General features: G+C 47.5%; 1 protein-coding gene across 1 annotated transcript; it reads right to left on the bottom strand.

Annotated features, from left to right (window-relative positions):
- Positions 1-2,361: 2,361 nt before the first annotated feature.
- On the bottom strand, positions 2,362-3,485 carry LOC122432978 (ATP synthase F(0) complex subunit B1, mitochondrial-like). The gene is given in 2 exon segments (XM_043455335.1): positions 2,362-3,452; positions 3,455-3,485. Coding segments are annotated over 2 exon segments (768 nt in total). The 3' UTR covers positions 2,362-2,715.
- Between the last annotated feature and the right edge of the window lie 13,259 nt (positions 3,486-16,744).

Genomic DNA, 16,744 nt, shown 5'->3' with positions numbered 1-16,744 from the left:
GTCTGCATTCTTTGTTTCCTTCAACAAGAAACAGCTGGTACAGAACTGTGGCTGCCCCTTTGGGATGAGACAAGTACTCCCTAGATCCACAAAGTCGCCATCCAGCTTGCTTCAGTCCCAGCAGAAGCACTACTGGCCCTGCTTCATTAACTGAGACCTGAACATAAGCCTACTGAAGGTCAAGGCCATTTCTCACACTCTATAGAGCACCTCAGGGCCAGATGGTGTGCCTGCACCCCTAGCTGGCTGGATAGAGAGATGGCTGAGTGTGACTGCATACAGAGATAGAGGAGAACTTTTGGTTTTCACTATAACCTACTCTGCACTTTGACATTTTTACCTTGAACATTTATACTTAAAACAGGCTTCCCCAGTAGCTCAGCGGTAAAGAATCTGCCTGTAATGCAGGACACACAGGTTCAACCCCTGGTTGGGGAAGATCTGCTGGAGGAGGGCATGACAACCCACTCCAGTATTCCTGCCTAGACAACCCATGGACTGAGGAGCCTGGCAGCCTACAGTCCATAGGGTCATAGGGAGTTGGACAGGGCTGAAAGGACTGAGCAGGCCTACTCAAAATATGAATTGCAAATACTGCAATCCAGCCACGTTGACATTAAAATATAAAAACATCAGTCAGACCTTCTCAGCCGTAAGTGAACTCAGGGTTTACGCACACACAAGTCCCTGTTCATTTGCACAAAAAATGTCTGTCTTCTGCCCACCTTATTTACACATTTTGTCTAAGAACCATCGGAAAGATGGCTTATGGCACTCAGGGTGGTGGTTTCCTATATGAGGGACTGGGGCTGCAGACCACATTGAGAAACAGGTGCACCATTCAGTCTCCTGTGGGGAGCTGCTGAAAAGGGATACAGGGCTCCGGCCGGCTCTCAGAACCATCCACAGCCTTGGATTGAGCTCACTGAATTCAGGAGCTGGAGCAGCCCATTCATCATGAAGTTCCTTTTCAGCAGTGAGTGCTCTTCTAGAAGATCCAGGTCTCTCCTGGATTTGTGTAGAGGGTCATAGATTCTGTATCAGTCAGAGTAGGTGAAGTTATGCTGTAGTAACAAAGAACACCCAGGTTTGGGTGGCTACAGCAGCTAAGGTCTGTTTCGGGCTCATGCTGTGTGTCTCGTGTTGGTCAGTGGGGAGAGGTCTGCTCACTGTAGTTCCGCAGGGATTAAGGCCAAGGGAAGAGGCTCCATCTGGATATGAGCTTCCATAATCACCATCCAATCACCGATGAATAGAGGGAGGAGGACTTGGTGAAACATGGCCTGGCTTCTATAGCTTCTGCCCAGAGGTGACACAGGACAGTTGTACTCACAGTGTATTGACTAATCCATAGCTTTCCATAATTTCACAGTGGGCGGAGACAGGAACTCTTTCCACTTTCAGCCTGGAAGGAAAAGAACTAGAATGCCTGTGAGTGCCTGCTAAGTAACTTCACTCTTGTCCGAGTCTTTGCAACTATGGACTGTAGCCCTCCAGGCTCCTCTGTCAATGGGATTCTCCAGGCAAGAACACTGGAATTGGTTGCCATGTCCTCCTCCAGGAGCTCTTCCTGACCCAGGGATCAAATCCACATTTCTTACCTCCCCTGTGTTGGTAGTCGGATTCTTTACCACTAGCACTCCCTGGGAATGCCTGTAAACAGCCCTAATGACAAACACAGCTTTGGTGTCTTCTAGTGGAAGGTACAAATGTCATGTACAGGATATCTGGGCAAGCGCCCACTGTAAGTCATGCACTGAGGGAGCTCTTTTGTTGGTCACATGGGACACTACACAGAAAGCAGAGAGGAGGGCCTTCCTGGTGGTCCGTTGGTTAAGAATCGGCCTTCCAATGCAGGTGAAGTGGTTGGATTGGGGGACTAAGATCCCACATGCCACAGAGCAACTAAGTTCACACTATTATTCAGTCCATGCTAACATGTTTTAGTAGAATCCACATCTCTTATATCTCCTGCATTCGCAGGTAGGTTCTTTACCACTAGCGCCATCTGGGAAACCCAGGGCAGCGCCCTAAACTCTTAACTGGTCGTACACAGATATTAGGAAGCCCTGAGGGGTTAGATCTCAGCTGCCTGAAGCTCTCTCTTCCATTAGAATGATCTGAATTACACTTGATTTTGTTAAGCAAGGGTCAGGCTAACTCTTTTTTTTTTTTTTTTTTTCAGTCTAACTCTTACATCTATACATGACTACTGGAAAAACCATAGCTTTGCCTATACGGACTTTAGTCAGAAAAGTGATGTCTTTGCTTTTTAATATGCTGTCTAGGTTTGTCACAGTTTTCCTTCCAAAGAACAAGCATCTTTTATTTTTTATTTATTTATTTTTTGGAACAAGCATCTTTTTTTTTTTTTTTTCAACTGTCATTTTATTGTTAAGATGGCTGAACTAATTACAAATTTTAACTACAACTTTGAAAATTCTTAGCCAGGTACCAAATTTTATTCAAAGAAACTGCTTATTTAAAAGTGATCACAGGACAACTCAAAATGTACAGCAAGATGGGTTAGAGAAAGATCTTACTGGCCAACAGATTGTTTTAATTCTCTCATTATATCAGACTCACAACTTTTCATTTATAGTAAAGGTAAACTGTAACTTCAGTAGATAGCAATATAGAAAGATTTTATCACATTGACTAATTTCCATTTAGTCAGTTAACTGTTTCTAGCTGTCTTAATGGGGATAGATGTGTTTACAGAACTGGCTGAGCTTGAGCCTTCTTTGTGAGCAGCTTTAGATCCGCAATGCACTTGGCGATTGTTTCCTTCTCCTGCTGTGCAGAGATGCTCTGCACCACACGCTTCTCCACCCAGTTTATCATGTGCTCTTGTTCCTTCTGACGCATCATATTCTGCACAGAGATGTGGTAGTCCAGGCGATTCTTTATCTCCCTGTATGCTCTATGCAGCCGTTCCCGGTAAGTAACCTCCAACGCCATAGCAATGTTATTCCTTTGGACATCAAAAAGGTAATGGCGTTTTTGAACCAGTGCCTGCTGTGACTTCTCCACATCAATAGCATCCTGGATTTGTTTGATGGACGCCTGTTTCACCTCTTCCAGTTGGGCAGTTTTTTGCTCATTGAGTTTATCAGCAAATTCCCCAACAGAGGCACCATATTTTTTAACCACGTAGACAAGGAACACTATTGTTGATATGGCAGAAAAGGTCTCTGGAGTTATCACATATATTTCTTTGGAGAGTAAATATAAGATAAGCCCGGTTCCAAGCACATAGGGTCCTGTTACACCAGTTTTAGGATAAAGGAACTGGAAGAACTCCTCAGGGATCAGCCCAAAACCAACTTTTCCACCACGTTCAGGAAGAGGTGGTACAGGTGCAAGACTTGGCTGCCCTGTGTGCAAGATCCTCGCTGCCTGCAATGCCCCTGGACCGAGGAGGGCTGCGTTCCTCAGAGAGGGGGCTGCTGCGCGGCGGCAGAAAGTACCACCCAGGACAGCATTCTCAGGTAGCGTCCAAAAGCAATCCACCCGCCACAGTGACCCCGACTGGAACAAGCATCTTTTAATGTCATGGCTGCGGTCACCATCCACAGTGATTTTGGAGCCCAAGGAGATAAAATCTGTCACTGCTCCCAATTTTTCCCTATCTACTTGCCATGAAGTGATGGGACCAGATGCCGTGATCTTAGTGTTTTGAATGTTGAGTTTTAAGCCAGCTTTTTCTCTCTCCTCTTTCACCCTCATCAAGAGGCTCTTTAGTTCCTCTTCATTTTCTTCCAGTACGGTGGTATAATCTGCTTATCTGAGGTTTGTGATATTCCTCCTGGCGATACTGATTCCAGCTTGTGAGTCCTGCAGCCTGCATTTTGCATGATGTACTCTGCATAAAGTGAAATAAACAGAGGAACAGTATATAGCCTTGTTGTGCTCCTTTCCCAATTTTGAACCAGCGGGTTGTTCGTTATTGAGCCTCATACATGTTTCTCAGGAAACGGGTAAGTTGGTGTGGTATTCCCATCTCTAAGAATTTTCCATGGTTTGCTGTGATCCACACAGTCAGAGGCTTTCCAGTAATCAGTGAAGCAGAAAGCGATTTTTTCTCTGGAATTCCCTTACTTTCGCTATGATCCAGCTAATGTTGGCAATTTGACCTCTGGTTCCTCTGCCTTTTCTAAACCCAGTTTATACATCTGGAAGTTCTCAGTTCATAGACTGCTGAAGCCTAGCTTGAAGGATTTTGAGCATAACTTTTGCTAGCATATGAAATGAATGCAATTGTACTGTAATCTGAAATGTCTTTGGCACTGCCCTTCTTTGGGATGGGAATGAAAACTGACCCTTTCCAGTCCTGGGGCCACTGCTGAATTTTCTACATTTGCTGACATATTGAGTGCAGCACTTTAACAGCATCATCTTTTAGGATTTTCAGTAGCTCCATCTAGAATTCTGTCTCCTCTGCTAGCTTTGTTCATAGGCATGCTTGCTAAGGCCCACTTGACTTCATGCTCCAGGATTTCTGGCTGTGACCACACCATCGTGGTTACCTGGGTCATTAAACCTTTTTTGTAGTTCGACTGTGTATTCTTGCCACCTCTTCTTAATCTTTTCTGCTTCTCTTAGGTCCTTACATTTTCTGTCCTTGTTCGTGCCCATCTTTGCGTGAAATGTTCCCCTGATCTCTCCAGTTTTCTTCAAGAGATCTCTATAGTCTTTCCCATTCTATTGTTTTCGGATTTCTCTACATTGTTCATTTGAGAAGGGCTTCTTATCTCTCCTTGCAGATCTCTGGAACTCTGCAATCAGTTGGGTATATCTTTCCTTCTCTTCTCCCTTGCTTTTCACCTCTTTTCTTTCCTCAGCTAATTGTAAAGCTTCCTCAGGCAACCACTTTGCCTTCTTGCATTCCTTTTTTAGGGATGGTTTTGGTCACTGCCCCTTGTACAATGTTAGAAACCTCTGTCCATAGTTCTTCAGGCAGTCTGTCTATCAGATCTAATTCCTTAAATCTATTTGTCACCTCCACTGTATAATCACTGATAGCTCAGCTGGGAAAGAATCCATGTGCCTTGCGGGAGACCTGGATTCGTTCCCTGTGTTGAGATGATACCCTGGAGAAGGGAAAGGCTACCCATTCCAGTATTATTCCATGGACTGTATAGTCTATGGGGTCACAAACAGTCAAACACAACTGAGCGACTTTCACTTTCACTGTATAATCATAAGGGATTTGATTTAGGTCACACCTGAATGGCCTAGTGGTTTCCCCTACTTTCTTTAATTTAAGCCTGAATTTTGCAATAAGGAGCCAATGATCTGAACCACAGTCAGCTCCAGGACTTGTTTTTACTGACAGTATAGAACTTCTCCATTTTTGGCTGAGAAGAAGAAAATCAATCTGATCTCAGTACTGACCGTCTGGTGATGTCTGTGTGTAGAGTTGTCTCTTGTGTTGTTGGAAGAGAGTGTTTGCTATGACCAGTGTGTTCTCTTGACAAAACTCTGTTACTTTTGCCCTGCTGCATTTTGTACTCCAAGGCCAAACTTCCTGTTACTCCAGATATCTTTTGACTTCCTATTTTGCATTCCAATTCACAATGATGTAAAGGACATCTTTACATCTGGTTTTTGTTTTTTTTTTTCTTTTGCCGTTACTCCTAGAAAATCTTGTGGATCTTTATAGAACAGTCAACTTCAGCTTCTTCGACATTAGTGGTTGGGGCATGTTTGCTAAGTCGCTTCAATTGTGTCCAACTCTTTTCAACCCTACGGACTGCAACCCACTGGACTCCTCCATCCATGGGATTCTCCAGGCAAGAATACTGGAGTGGGTTGCTGTGCCTCCCGCCAGGGGATCTTTCTGACCCAGGGATCAAATCCACATCTCTTAAGTCTCCTGCACTGGCAGGTGGATTCATTAGTACTAGTGGCTCCTTAGGACCTGTAGAATGTCTGAGTGGGAATCAGGAATCTCTATTTGTAAGAGTAACCAGGGGATTCTTTTTTCCACTGAAATCTAGAATGAGACTCAGTGTGGAGATCTGGCCTTTCCTCGGTCCAGGGCCCTGTGGGGCTCCTGGACACAAGGACTTTTTGTCCTCCCTTTTTCTTTTCTTTAAATATTTATTTAGTTGGCTGCACTGGATTGAAGCTTGTGGGATCTAGTTCCCTGACCAGGGATCAAACCCGGGCCCCCGGCACTGGGACCATGGGGTCCCAGCCACTGGACCAGGAGGGAAGTCCCCTCCTCCATTTCTTTGATTATAAGAAACGGCCTTCATTCAGGCTCCACAGCCTTCCCTGAGTGCTAATGGGCAGACTCAAGCAGTTGTTCATTAGAGCAGGGCAGGGATGCAAAACCAGGGAGAAGCCAAGAAAATTAAGAGTAGCCTTGGGGCAAGAGCCTGATGCCCCATCAAGGGATGCACCCAATATCTTGGAGTTATTTTGCAGATATCTAGGTGGGAGAATTTGATGATTAACTATGGTATCCTGCCCACAAGCATGTAGACACCTGAACAGTTGGACCTGAAGTTTGAGACCATGGACCCCTACTTACCTCACCACCAACCTATCAGAAGAATGCTCATGCTATTGGTATATGGCTAACAGAATATCACAATGCAATGAAAGAAAAAGAGAAGAAGAATGTTAAGTTGATCATGCCCTCTCTGACCAATTGCTAGAAAACTCTTCACTATCTTCCCCAAATGGGGAACAGATGGTTTGGAGGGTATTAACCCACTGTGTCCCCCTTTGCCTGGCAAAGCAATAAAGCACTCCTTTTCTACTTTACCCAAAACTCTGTCTCTGAGATTTTATTCTACATTGATGTACAAAGAAGCTGAGCTTTCGGCATCATCTCTAGCTTTGGGGCACTGTTTAACATCACCTCTTAGAAACTCAATTTTCTCACCTGTATGAAATGACTCTTATTGTATTTTTTAAATAATGGATATTTGTTTATTTATGGCTGTGAGAGCAGAGTTGGTCCTCAGCATGTGGAATCTTCCTGGACTAGGGATTGAACCCAAGTCCCCTGCACTGGCAGGCGGATTCTTATCCACTGCACCACCAGGGAAGTCCCCTCCTTTTCATTTTATTTTCTCTTGTCTTTTTGTTGTTGCTGTTGCTATTAGGTTGACTAAGTTCTTTACATTTTTAGATATTAATCCCCGTTGATATATGCTTTTCAAACTTTTTCCTTCCTTTCCATAGGCTGTCTTTTCATTTTAATTGTTTCTTCTGCCTTGCACAAGCTTTTCAGTTTGATGTAGTCCAAGATAGAAATTCTGGATCAAGTGACTGGGGAAATGTGCTCAGAAGGAGAATAGGGTTATCATGGTACGTCAGTGATAGAAAGCTGAGCAAGAATGTGGTCTCAACTGACCACATTTGATCTAGAGAAAGTTCTGGAGCCAAAATTGTATCACCAAGTTAATTCCACCACTGGCCAAATTCTTCCAGGAGGAGAGGTGCTGGGCAGTTCTCCAGAGGTGGGGGACATGGGAGATGGGTGTAGTGTTGGCAAAAGAGTCTGGGTGGGGCACCAACAATGTCCTGCAGTCCACTTTGGCACAGTTCAGATCTACTTACTTCTCCTGTTAAGTTCTCTTCATCCCAATACAACTTCCCCAGGATTCTGCTTGATCACAATTTCTGGGTAAACTTAGTGAAGGAAGATTAGTTCTAGAGACACAACTGGTATCTCTCAGCTCTTTCCCCTACATCCACTCATTCTAGCCCACCCCTTCCCTTCTGCTCCTGGCTTCAGCTAGTGTTTCTGCTGCTCTCTACACTTTGTCTGGGGATGGAGCCTGGCCCTCACTCCTGAAGGGTATGAGTCCCCAGTTAGCATGCTTTATGAGCCCGTGCCAGTGGTACTTGCTCACTTACAAATAAAACTTAGCATGGGGGCTTCCCTGGTGGTCTAGTGGTTAAGAATCTACCTGGTAATGCAGGGGTGACCAGATCGATCCCTGGTCCGGGAAGATCCCACATGCCTCTGTACACCTAAAGCCTGTGCTCTGCAACAAGAGAAGCTACCAGAATAAGAAGCCCTCAAACCTCAACAGGAAAATATCCTCCACTCTCTGAAACTAGAAAAAGCCTCCACACAGCAATGAAGACCTAGCACAAATAATAAAAATACAATTTTTAAACAAACAAACAAACACCTAAGCATGGGTAGCTGGAGATATTAGAATGGATCACCTGAATGCTAAGAACATCCTGCTGTCCCCAATTAGATATTGTTGGTACTACTTCCTGTTCTGACCATAGTCTCTTACCCTATGCCCATCCTTGTTGTTAGGGAAAAGACACTGACCGAAATCGCCTACCCTAGCCAGACACCATAGTAACCATTTGCGTGAGTTATTTTACAATAGGAAGTCCTAGAAAGGAAGATGGAACTAAGACGCCAGCACCAACTGGAAGAGTTCAGGAAAGGTCAGAAGGAGATGCCATGCATTCTACCACCTCCCAGAATCCTTCTTACTGGCTTCCATCTTGGCTGAGCCATGCGTGCACCACCAGGAAGGATGCTGAATCAGAATGATTGGCCAAAGAAAATCTTGAAACTAATCCCATCACCATAAAACCCAAGACTGGGAGCCACGTGGCAGATCCGTTCTCCTGGGTTCTCTTGAACTTCTGCTCCCTGACTGGGCATCCCTTCCCAATACAGTCTGTTGCTTTGTCAGCTCGTGTGTCTCCTTAGACAACTCATTCACGAATGTTAGACAAGAGCCCACTCTTGGATTCTGGAAGGAGTCCCCCTTCCTGCAACAGTATGGCATGTCCTTTTGTTGCCTGCTGGTCTATTGGCAGGAGGAGACCCAAGTGACCAGATGGCAGATGTGTCTCTAAATTTAAAGGGATTCTGGCTGTGTCCTCCGGTAGAAAGGTCTCTCTCCAATCTAGGAATTAGACTCTGTAGACTCACAGGACCTAAAGTTGGGAGACTGTGAGCACAAATTACCCAAGGAAGTCACTGGGGATAATACAAAGTGGGGGTATTTTTTTTTTTTTTTGTCTGAGCCTCATAACTTATGGGATCTCTGTTCCCCGACCAGGGATTGAACCTGGGCCACAGTAACGAAAGCCCTGCATCCCAACCACTAGACCACCAGGAAACTTCCATTTTCTTCTCATTTTGAAGTCGATACCCTAGTTTCCCATCTGTGCTCTTCCACTTCCTCTGGCCCTCCTCATCAAGCCCAGAGCTGCTCCAGAAGCAGAGGTGAAACTTAGCTGGATTCCAGGGGGTGCCAAGGACCTGATTGGGACTGGGTTAGACCCTGGACACAGAGCAGTGCTGACTGCATGCCTCCCATTCTCACTGTCGTATCCAACCATGTGTCCTCCGAATGGGACATGAAAGGAACTATGGGATGACAGGGACCAGCCCAGACATCAGAGCCTGTCCTGAGTCCAAGGCCTCTACAATTTATTCTGTGTGATCTTGACAAGTCATTGAACCTCATCTGTAAAAGTGGGAATAAAAACCATGAGACCTACTTCCCAGGGTCATTACAAGGATTAAATGAGGTAATATCTATGTATCAAGTGACCAGTGACATAATTGAGGCTAAAAAATGGGATTCATGTCCTTCCTCTGCACCTCATCTATGAAATGTAGTCTCCTGAGTTTTCTGAAGAGAACCCAGGGGACAAGGACTGTGGAAAGTCTCCCAGATTGGAAAGCATCAGGCCTGGCGGCTAGAGATGGTGATAATGGTAAAGAGCTCTAACTTAGGAGCCCAATTCAAATCCTAGCTGTGTGACTCAGAACTAATCACGTAACCTTGCTGTTCCTCAATTTTCCACATCTGTGAAATGGGGAAACAGTGCTAGCCACTCCATTGCGTTTTGTAAAGGAAATGTTATTATATGGAAAGAGCTTAGAACAGGCCATCAGTCAGTGCCCAATGTGAGTGATGGGACTTCCCTGGTGGTCCAGTAATGAGGACTCCATGCTTTCACTGCTGAGGACCTGGGTTCAATCCCTGGTCAGAGAACTAAGATTCCACAAGCCATGTGGCACAGCTGGAAAAGAAAAAAAAGTATTAGAGATGATGATGATGACGACGGTTGAGCCACAAGACTGTGCCTTCCAAGAAGGCAGGATGCTCTTGGGACTTGCTCACCCCCATCCAGTCTCTGTAACAGTGCTGTAAGGCTCACAGATTCAATGAATGGACTGGACTGTGCTGCTCCTTCTGATGGTCCCTGCCTTGGGCCCCCATGGCCTCACTGCACGATGGCCCATCACTCTATCAAGACAAGGCACTGACATAGGCACTCCTGGAGATCAGGTGCAGACCAGACTCCTTGGCCTGGTTTGGCAGAACCCCCCAGTTGGAACCAGTATGTTCCTGCCTTCCTTCACCCATTGCTCGTGGAGGTGTCTCCTTTTTGCGTGGCATGCTGCTGGGGGTAAGGAGAACACCCTGCCTCCTGCCACAGAGAGAGAGAGACCAAGAGATGGAGAACAACAGTGCATGGTGATCAGTGAGTGGACGAGGGGAGGATGGGGGCTCTGGGAGCCCTCAAGGGGCAGAGGAGACAGAGAAAGCTTCCCTGAGAGGTGAAACCCAAGTTGAAGGTTAAATTATGAGAAGGATTGTCAAGTGAAGGAGGAGCAGGCTCACTCTCTATGCAGGGACAGTCACAAGAGAGGGTAGTTCTGAGCAGGCATGCAGAGTAGGACACATGGGTGATGCAGAAGGTAGGGAAAAGCAAGAAGGAAAGTTCAAGGCTGCACAGGGACTAGGGGACTGAAGGCCTTAAAAGCCAGACTACAGAGTTGGGGTTTTGTCCTGTGGGCAGTGGGGAGTCAAGGAAAGGTAAGGGGGTGGTGGGAGGGGGCAAGGTGCCCTTGCTCTTTCCTCTCCTGTCATATGTCACCAACAACCCATCTCTGTGCTCTATCTAGCAGCTTTGTTTGTCCCTGAAACCTGCCAAGGATATTCCCAAACTCAGGGCCTTTGCACTGGCTTTTCTCTTTGCCTAGAGATGTAGCATGAAGATTTGCTCAAGATTGGGCTCCACATTGGAGTCAGAGGCTCTGGCTTGAATTCCTGTTTATTTGTTCTGAATGGGCCTCATGATGGAATCTGCTGGATGACATAGGGTCATGACTGAGCAACCTTGTGGATAGACAGACAGATCTCTTGGGAACACTGTTGCCAAAATCTTGGCTCTCTGTGCACCAATATCAAAAAGAAATATGGAGACAGAGCTATGGAGGAGAAAGAAAGAGTAGCTTTATACCTGATCCAGGCACAGTAGGCTAGTGCTTCAAAAAATGTGCCCCACCCCCTCCCTGGTGTGTAGGGCAAGGGTACCTAGTCAGGCAGGAGTATGTGATAAGGATCAAGGCAGCAACAGTGTTGTATTTTTCCTTCTGCAGTGTCAACAGGATCGGGACAAGATTATGGTGTGTGCAGGGTCCTAGGAGGTCTGTCTCTCATCTTAATAAGCTTCAGCCTCACCTGCTGCTTCTCCTTTGATTAACAACTGTTCTGCCCTTTGGGCTTTCCTCATAGCTCAGTTGGTAAAGAATCCGCCTGCAATGCAGGAGACCCTGTTTCAATTCCTGGGTCGGGAGGATCCCCTAGAGAAAGGATAGGATATCCACTCCAGCATTCTTGGGCTTCCCTGGTGGCTCAGCTGGTAAAGAATCCTCCTGCAATGTGGAGACCTGGTTTGGATGCCTGGGTTGTGAAGATTCCCTGGAGAAGGGAAAGGCTACCCACTCCAGTATTCTGGCCTGGAGACTTCCATGGACTGTATAGTCCATGGGGTCGAAAAGAGTCGGACACAACTGAGCTACTTTCACTTATTTACTTACTCTGCCCTTTGGATCTCAGAGAAGGTCATGGAGGCCGGAGGCCTGCCTACAAGGAATGGTGGACAAAAAGGCCTCCGCACCCTGGAGTCCCACAGGGCCCTGCTTAGCATTAGCATTAGTGTGGCTGGTGGGGATTGGGCTCCAAGCCTGAGATAGTGGGACACTGAGGCTTTTGTCACTGGTTGGAGGCGTTACATTGGAGGCAAGGAGCTCAAACAAGTGAAATATAAAGGAAACCAGTCATGAATATTCATGGGAAAGACTGATGCTGAAGCCGAATCTCCAATACTTTGGCCAACTGATGGGAAGTACTGACTCATTGGAAACGACCCTGATGCTGGGAAAGATTGAAGGCAGGAGGAGAAAGGGAGGATAGAGGACGAGATGGTTGGATGGCATCACCAACTCAATGGACATGAGTTTGAGCAAGCTCTGGGAGCTGCTGATGGACCGGGAAGCCTGGTGTACTGTAGTCCATTGGGTCACAAAGAGTCCAACAGGACTGAGTGACTGAACTGAACTGGAGGTATTACGTACCATAGCAGCAACTCTTCAGGGGCTCAGGAGAGGGTCTCATAGCAGCGGTCAAGGCACCTGGTGGGTGAAGTTAGTGAGATCCTAAGACGCCAAGATAATTTTTGTGGTCCTCAGATGAGGAAACAAACTGAGGCTCAGAGAGGTTTAAGGAACTTGCCTAAGCCAGTGATGGACAAAGGTAGGATTTTTACCCAAGTCTGAAAGAAAAGTGAGTGCTGGTCGCTCAGTCCTGTTTGACTCTTTGCACCCCAATGGACCGTAGCCTCACAGGCTCCTCTGTCCATGGCGTTCTCCAGGCAAGAATACTGGAATGGGTTGCCATGCCCTCCTCCAGGGGATCTTCCCCACCCAGGGACTGCTGACTCTTAAATTGCTAGGATTTCCTAGGCATTAGCTTCCGCTGAGACTGAAACAGAGATGGAGATATGTGAGGTACAAGGCGGGGCAAGACGAGGCGGGAGAGCTTCTGACATCTGCCTAGACAAATGCCTTGGAAAAACGGAACTGGGCCTGGGATAGGGGGGGAAATACTTCAGTTGTGAAGGGTCCCTGAAGGGTCCAGAGAGAAAGTGAAGTCACCAAGAGGAGCAGGAGATGGTGGGGTTGGGTCAGGGTGAGCCTGCCCTCTGGGGTGAGGCTCGGCCCAGGTACGCTGCCCACATGTGAATAGCACGAGATCGCGTGTCTGGCTCCCTCCTCCCCTCCTGCCCTCCTCTTCTTCTTCCTCCTCCTCCTCCACTACCTGGCCTGGCCCATGCCTCAGTGCACCCACTCAGTGGGCCTAGTCTAATCCTCTGACATCACCGCCTGCCCAGCACAGGCCCTCCCTGGCAGCTTGACAGCCCCCTCGCTCAGAGACCCAATTTATGATCTCCCACCTCAGAACTTATCTCTTCTCTCAGCCTCTTCCCTCCATCAGTTCACAGTTCAAATTGGGCACACCCTAGAGTCAGTCCCAAACTGGGGGCAGGAGCCTACGATCTGTCCTGGCCTTGCTGTGTGACTCCCGGTAAGTAGCTGGCCCTCTCTGGGCCTCAGTCTCCTTATCTAAATCTCCTCTACCCTCAGTTAATCACATCAACCTGTTTTGGCTTCCTCTCAGCACCTTGTAGCTTTAGGAAATTTTTTTTTTTTTATGAGTTCACAGGTTGGTTGTTGGGAGACCCCTGGACTGTGTGGCCCTTATTCACCCCAGTGCCAGCACGCAGGAGGGGATCCACCGACAGCTGCTGACTAAAGGTCTACGTGGGTGAATGAAGGAACAGATGCAGCTCCTGCCTTATGGTGGGGCTCTGGATATGACTGTGTGTTCATAAGCGCGGACGCATGTGCACTCCTGTGTTTGGCGCTCCCTGGCAGGGTGTGTGGTATAACACAGTTGTGGGCATGTCCACTAGGGTGTCAGCTTCACAGGGGCAGGGATTTGTGTCTAAATTGTTCCCTGCTCTATCCCAGCTCTATCTGGAACCAGGACAATACATGGCTAGAGTCAATACCTCCTTGACTTTAAAAATGTATGAAAGTGTATACACACATCTGGTGTGTGTCCACGTGCCAACCTGTGCATATAGTACAGTACGGTGTTAGTCACTCAGTCATGTCTGACTCTGAGACCCCATGGACTTAACCCATCAGGCTCCTCTGTCCATGCAATTTCCAGGCAAGCATACTGGAGTATCTCTTCTCCAGGGGATCTTCTGCACCCAGGGATCGAACCCGGGTCTCCTACATTGCAGGCAGACTCTTTATCGTCTGAGCCACTGGAGAAGCCCAAGACATGTACATGGTGATGCCAAAAGCTTAGCTTCTCTGTACACTGGTGCCCGATCAAACCTCAAATAAAAGATTGGGGTGAAGTAGAAAGGGAGAGCTTTACTGTTTTGCCAGGCTAAGGGGGATACAGCAGGCTCATGCTCTCAAAACTCTGTCGCCCCTGGGGAAGATACTGAGAAGATTTCTAGTAAAAGATGATGTAATCCGCCCATGAATATTTTCCAGATGCGTTGGTGGTGTCAGGTAGAAATTAACATATTCAACCTTCAGGTCCAACTGCCCTGGGGTCTACATTTTGAGGGCAGCATACCACAATTTCTTCCTCCCGGAGGGGGTTTCAGTACCTGAAAAATCCTTCAAAGATATTGTTGTATGTATCTCATGATCTGGGAATCAGCATCTTGCCCCAAGGCTGCTCTTGATTTTATTTCTCCCTGGTACTACAATCCCTCCCTTCCGTAATTAACAGCTAATTAACAGCTGCCCATATCAATTCAGGGCAGATCTTAGAGGCTGAATGAAGGCTGCTACCTGCAATATCAGAGAAATGGATGGTGGGTGGGAGCTTCCCTGGTGCCTCAGTGGTAAAGAATCCACCTGCCAATGTGGGAGACATGGGTTCACTTCTTCATCCGGGCAGATCCCACAGGCCTCAGAGCAACTGAGTCTGTGTGCACAACTGCTGAGCCCTCACTCTAGAGCCCGGGATCTAGAGGACCAAGAGAAGCCACCGCAGTGAGAAGCCTGCGCCCTGCAACGAAGAGCAGCCCCCACTCGCTGCAACTAAAGAAAAAGTGCACACAGCCACAAAGATCCAGCACAGACAAAAATAAATAAATAAATTATATTAAAAATACATTTAGAAAAATGTGTTAAAAAAAAAAAAAAAGAAATGAAGGACACAAAGGCCTTGAAACAAGGAGCCCACAGGGCCCTGCACGGTATCACATGCTCCCGTGTCTAAGGGTGTGGGTGATGTTGCTTACACACCACCCCATGTTCCTTTTCCGAACTCCTCCAGTCCAGGGCCCAAAGGCTGGGTCCCAGTGGGCCGGAGCAGGGGGCTGCCTACTCATGGGAAACTGGATCCCAGGACCTGCAGAACTGCAGGGAGCAGGGCGGCCCCTTTGTCCCCCCAGATAATCCCCTCCCTGCCTGGCTCCCTTTCTCCCAGGAACCGGAGAGTAAGGTCAGATTTGGGGGCTGAGGGGACTAGGGTGTCACCACAATGCCCCCTTCCCTAGTTGTCCCCTGCCTCAGGGGCTTCTGCACCTCCCCCCACAACCCCCAAGGGATGACTTTCCCTCCCTCATGGGTGGCCTGAGGGCTCCGACCCAAGTATAAAGCCACCTGAGGGGCAAGAGGACAGGTGTCGCAGAACCACCAAGAGACTGCAGAGGGGAAGGATCCGGGAGAGACCATGACTTCTCATCTGATGGGTGAGTGAGGAAGACAGGGCGCGAGGGTCCTGAGACCAGGAGGGAGGGGTACGGCCTGGGCCCTCTGGCCCATCTGACTCAGGGACCTGGCTGCTCTTGCATCTGCTGGGAACTTCCAAAGCCTTACACACAGAGGACTTCATTCATCATTCATTCATTCAAGACTTACTTCTGGAGTGCCTATTAGATGCTAGGTAGTAGGCTAAGTGGGCTTCCCAGGGGGTGCTAGTGATAAAGAATCTGCCTGCAATGCAGGAAACTTAAGAGACCTGGGTTTGATCTGTGAGTTGGAAAGATCCCTTGGAGGAGGCATGGCAACCCACTCCAGTATTCTTGTCTGGAGAGTCTCATGAACAGAGGCTCCTGGTGGGCTACAGTCCACAGGGTAGCAGAGAGTTGGACACAACTGAGGTGACTAGGCACACACGCACAGTAGTCTAAGTATTGGGGCTATTGTTGCTGTTCAGTTGCGAAGTCGTGTCCAACTCTTTTGTGACCCCATGGACTGGAGACCTCCAGGGCGCTCTGTCCGTGGTATTTCCCAGACAAGAATACTGGAGTGGATTGCCATTTCCTTCTCCAGGTGAACTGCCCATTCAGGGATCAAACCCATGTTTCCCGCATTGGCAGGCAAATTCTTTACCCCTGAGCTGTCAGTGAAACCCAAGCGTTGGGGACACAGCAGTAAAAAAGCAGACAAAATGAGATTTCTTTCTGCAGAGACACAGTAGATGTGATCATAGGTAAATTATCATGCCAGTGTGACTTCCCAGTTAGCACTATTGGTAAAGAATCTGCATGCCAATTAGAAGACATGATACATGGGTTCGATTCCTGGTTTGGGAAGAACCGCTGGAGAAGGAAATGGCAACCCACTCCAATATTCTTGCCTGGAAAATTCCATGGACAGACAAGCCTAGCGGGCTACACTCCATGGGGTCACAAAGAGTTGGACACGACTGAGCACCTATACAGATGTGACAGAATTTGTATACAGTGATCCAAGTTTGTTGAATGAATGAATGAACAGGGCTTCACCTCAGGCCATCCCTTAAGTTCTGAACTTCTGGGAGTTCAGGAATGTAGACAGGGAAGCTAAGGAAGCTGTCCTGGTCAGCCTCTCATCTCCATCACTGCTGGTGACTCTAAGTTTTCT

Source organism: Cervus canadensis, chromosome 32, assembly GCF_019320065.1.
Source record: "Cervus canadensis isolate Bull #8, Minnesota chromosome 32, ASM1932006v1, whole genome shotgun sequence".
Classification (NCBI taxonomy): Eukaryota; Metazoa; Chordata; class Mammalia; order Artiodactyla; family Cervidae; genus Cervus; species Cervus canadensis.
The sequence above is the reverse complement of the archived record's forward strand: the minus strand, read 5'-3'. Positions and strand labels throughout refer to the sequence as shown.